The 5,118-nt window shown below is 40.9% G+C and overlaps 1 protein-coding gene across 1 annotated transcript in view; it reads right to left on the reverse strand.

Moving 5' to 3' along the window:
* The window catches only part of PDXDC1 (pyridoxal dependent decarboxylase domain containing 1), a 62,769-nt gene that overhangs the window by 14,605 nt on the left and 43,046 nt on the right, over nt 1–5,118 (reverse strand). Inside the window, exons 12-13 of the mRNA XM_045286059.1 lie at nt 2,446–2,509; nt 637–737 (exon numbers count right to left, since the gene is read on the reverse strand). Of these exons, the coding sequence (XP_045141994.1) occupies nt 637–737; nt 2,446–2,509 (165 nt within the window). The remainder of the gene's footprint in view (nt 1–636; nt 738–2,445; nt 2,510–5,118) is intronic.

A 5,118-nucleotide genomic window follows, 5' to 3' on the forward strand; every position in this document is an offset into this window, starting at 1 on the left:
TCAGAAACCTCCAACACTGTTGACATTTCGGTACAAAGGCTACGTGGTCTTTTCTCTGTGGGGAGCAAAGGATTTTGAAGAGGGAAGGTGTACGTAGGGTGTGTACATCTTGCTGTTAATAAATGGGAAACCGGACCCACTGCTGAGCGGCCTACATTTCTGCAGGCATCCATGATGACTATTCCCTTCCGCCTTATTCTGCTGTGTGTGTTTTAATGCCCGTTGTGAACTCTATTACATGGATGCACCATGCTCCTCCGTTTTCTTGGTTGGGCACAACCAAAGTTTTGTTAAGACTAATAATGCTGAGGTAATATTTTTGAACACCTATGACTGAAGGTTTAATTTTGGTGTCAAGAGTTTGCGAACACACCTCTAATCCACACTGCAGGTTGACAAAAAAGTGTTTAGGACACTGGCTTAGGTGCCTTCTGATATTGCTACAGAATATTCACCAAAGTGCAGCTGCACCATAGGAACTGTTTTGCATGATGGTTTTACAGACTTACATTATAGCAGGGAAGCAGTTACATAAGCAAGCTGAGAGAATTAAATCGAAAAGACTTGCCAGAGAGGTCGTACAAAATGTGAGGTAGTGATCTAAGAAGGGAACCCCAGTACTCAGCATGGGATGACGGCCATCCTTACCCAGCGATTCAGCGCATCACAAGGGTTCCTCTGCTGGCCAGCTGTGGAAGGTGTCTTATGGGGCACTGGTTCAGCTTTAAGCCCTGGATCTGGTCCCAGAACAGACAGAAGATTAATTCCCAGGAACCCAGCTCATCCAAGCGAACACCTCTCCAATACTATTTCACTTAGATCCCAGAAGAACATTCTCAAATATTACTGAAATAAAATGTGACAGGATTTAAAGCTCCTATATATTTTTTAGCATGAAAAGTATAACACTCAAATAAATTCACACAAATATAATTCTTAATTTCATCTAGATTTTGTTTTTTTTCCAATGGAATCTAGGAGGAAACATGTAAAGTTGTAAGATAAAAACAAATCAAATAAAAAAAAATGAATCTATCAAACAATGTCAGGTACATCGGCGTACCAATAGCACACAAACAGGGCTTAACAAGCTTGCCTTCTCTCTTTGGCTTGAATGCCAATTTGTGCAAGACACTGTTTAGCCCTTTGGGATAGACTGTAAATAAGGCAAAATTGTCATGATCTTGGAGTGCACATTTTTGCTGGGAACAGCATATACAGAAAGAAATAAAGTCATTCGGTACTAAATGTTAGCTCCATAAAAGACAGTCTGGGCTCCAATATAGTCGCTTTACACATGACAGACAGGTAAGTAGATATTTAGTTGAAAGCCAATTGACAAAACACAGCTCAAAGGAAAGCTAGTGACATATGTTTGAAGGAAAGGGAAGAATAAGTACAAAGGTCTTGAACTAGGGAAGAGCAATGTGTGTTCTAGAAACTTGGAAAAGATCAGTTGACTATAGCCAATGGTAAAGAGGAAAAGTGGCAAAAGATGATGCCAGAAATTTTGGGGGGGATGGGGTGCGGGGAGAGCAAATAGCATAGATGATTGAATAACTCCACCCAATGGAATTGAACAACAGACTTGTATGTGAATGGAGATATATATACACATTTTTTTGAATGGATATATTGGAATATTTAAGATATGTCAATAAAACTATTCTTTAAAAAAAGATACCAGATAATTCTGAGCAGGGAAGTGATACCATCTGATTTTAAACACGCTCACTCTGATTGCCATGTGGAGAATGGTTGGGATGAGGTGTGTGGAAGGGATGGAAGGAGGGAAGATCAGGTAGGAGGTAGCCAGCTAGATAAAACATAATGGTGACATTTGAAACATTCTTTAAAAACAAACTCCTGGGTCTGACCTACTGAATCAAAACATCTGGGGTGTGGGACTCAAGAATCCTGCATTTCAACTGATTCTATTTCCGTCATTCCAGCACCAGTCCAGGAACTGGCATTTGGGAATCACAGGCTTAAAAACATTTTTTTAAAATAAATCATTTTACTGAGGGCTCTTACAGCTCTTATAACAATAAACACATCAAGGGAACCACAGGCTTAACCACAGGAAATTAGCAGTAACTAACACAGGAAGACCCTCAACAAGATGAATTTATACAGTAGCTGCAACAATAGGCTCAAACATAATACTTGTGAAGCTGGTGAAGGATCAGGCAATGGTTCATGCTGCTGTACATGGGTTGCTATGAGACAGAACTGACTCAATGGTAACTAACAACAACGCTCTTTTTAAAAATTAAATAATCATTTTATTAGGGGCTCATACAACTCATAACAATCCGTACATACATCATTAACAACAATGCTCTTATGAAAATTACTCAATTATTCAAATGATGACAGACTGAAGAGTTTAGTAATAATTAAGTATTTTAGACTATCTAACATGATAAATTCAAGATCACCTACCTGAACTTGATGATTCCTGGAAAAATCTGAACACCACTACCGGGGAACTGAGCTCATCCTCCACCTGAAAATGGAAGTCTAGCATCACTACCAAGTAAAAGTAAACCTCCTATATGGCGAGTCTGAAAAACAGGCACTATGTTTATCAGTGAAGACATGAGAAAGTCCAAAGGTTAATTACAGTTGCTAAAGCAGTGGTTCTCAACCTTCCTAAGCCGCAACCCTCTAATAAAGTTCATGTGGTGGTGACCCCCAACCATAAAATTATTTTCGTTGCTATTTCATAACTGTAATTTTGCTACTGTTATAAATCGGGTAACCCTTGCAAAAGGGTTGTTCAACTCCTAAAGGGGTTGTGACCCACAGGCTGAGAACCACTGTGCGAGAGAAACAAAAATCGAGGTTTACTAAATTTCTTAGATAACAAGTCTTGAGTATTCCACTGAATTGTAAGATAATTTTAAATGTTTGCACAAGTACATTTCACTATCAGGAGGAGATTTTAAAAATAATGGGAAAACATAAGTGTGATAGTTAAAGTTTTTGTGCCAACCTGGCCGATAAAAACGTGGGATTAATTGAAGGGCGGAGCGATAAATGGCGTGATGAGCCTCGCCCATCTTGTCTCTGATGGTCACCAGTGTGTTAATTCCTTGCCTCAGCTGGCAAGGCTCACTTCCTGTGACATCCCTGAGGAGAAGCCACACGGACCTACCCTGATGCAGCCCTGGGTGCTGGAGCAGCTGGGCTGAGAACCCTGCCAGCGCTGAGATTCTTACACGCTCACTGATGCGGCTTACCTCCTGCAGTCAGCGTTATTGCGTGTGTTGTGAGAGTTTGAGGAGGACTTTGTAGATTGATGTCGGACATAAGGGCTAACGTCAGACTATGGGCTTGGACTGGACTGGGTTGGGATGCTTTCTTATATACACTTACCTTTTATATAAAACTCTCTCTGATATACATATGAGTTTCTATGGATTTGTTTCTCTAGTCTACCTAGACTAACACAGTAAGTCTCACTTTGCTGCTAAGCAAAAGACTGGCTCCATGGGAAAGATATCTGGCTATTTGTTTCTGTAAAGACTACAGCCCAGAAAACCTCATGAAACAGTATTATTCTGACACCCTGGACTGAGTTGAAAAGGACTCAAGAGGCACCCACCACCACCAATAATGTAAAAGGATCACAACAGGGAGAATGGAATTCGTGCTGAAGAGAGCCACTGCTTCTAAGAATCCCACAACTGTGCTCACCCCAAGGACTGGAACTTTTAATATTCATAGCAAGAAAAGAGAACAGTATGTTCCTCTGTCAGCAGTGGGTCCTGCTGGCAGACTGGGAGAGTGGGTTACCTCCACCCCGCTCCAGCCAGATCAGGGAGAGGGAGTCTCTCTGAGGAGGCTACAAGGGTGTGTCCTAGATGGAGGTCACTGTATTGGGGCCAAGAGAAGTGGTTGCATAGTCATGAGTCAGGTCCTATCAGTCCTGTCCTGACTGCCTTGGTCAGAAGGCTCTGGTTCAATCTTGTAAGCCCTTCTATCTACTATAATGTATGCGTCTCAATCATGGTCTGGTTCCTGCTCGTGTCATCCGACCAGTAATGGTGAGACACTTGCTCTGCCACCAGTCATGAGTTTGTGACAGTTTCCTTTGTTTGATATTTAACTAGCATCCCAACTTGAATCTTCAAACACCATTTTGACCTCATGCCAATGACCTCCCTCATCTGGATGATGTATCTCTGTGTTGGCTTTGTCTCTTAAGATTTGAGAAATGTTTTCCTTAAATTATATTTGAGATTTGGGTCTCTTTTGAACCTTAAAACAATGCTGAGCAAATAATCGGAGAAGCTGCACTATTTGAAGAAGAATGCAGTATCAGGAGTGGAGAAAGACTCACTAATAACCTGTGATTTGCATATGGCACACCTTACTGGTAGAAAACCTAGAGGACTTGGAGCACTTAGTGAAGAAGATCAAAGCCAGCCTTTGGTGTGGATAACACTTCAGCATAAGGAACACAAAAGCACTGACAACTGGACCAATAAGCAACATATATGATAAATGACACCATGTCAAGAATTGTGTTTTCCTTGTATCCATAATCAATACCATGGAAGCAGGAGTGAAGAAATCAAATGATATATGCATGGGCAAATCAGCTGCACAAGACCTCTTTAAAATATTAAAGAACAAAGAGGTCACACTGAGGACTAAGGTTTAATACTTCATAAGCATGTAAAAGCTGAACAATCAATAAGGAAGAGAGAATTGATACCTCTGAAAGATGGTTTAAGCAAAGAATACTGAATAAACCCCGGACTGCCAGAGGAGAAAACACATGTCGTGAAAGAGGTACAGACAGAAGCTTCTTAAAAGTAAGGGTAGTGAAACTACTTCTCACATTGCTGGACTGGAGAGTGTTTTGTTCTATTGTACATTGGGTCAATACGGCACCTAACAAAGAACAGGTCAAACTCCTGAACACCTGGCAGAAACAAATGCAGATCTATACTTCAACAACCCAGGATGTATACAATTTCTACAAGGAAACAAAACACCTGGCCTATAAAAAAAAATAAAAGAATCCGAATTCTACCTTGCAAGTCTGGCTAGACCAGAGGATGTACACTGGTACAGATAGGAACTGGAAACACAAGGAATCCAGGG

Source organism: Echinops telfairi, unplaced genomic scaffold, assembly GCF_000313985.2.
Source record: "Echinops telfairi isolate 266 unplaced genomic scaffold, ASM31398v2 ScPeMD7_5;HRSCAF=22, whole genome shotgun sequence".
Lineage (NCBI taxonomy): Eukaryota > Metazoa > Chordata > Mammalia > Afrosoricida > Tenrecidae > Echinops > Echinops telfairi.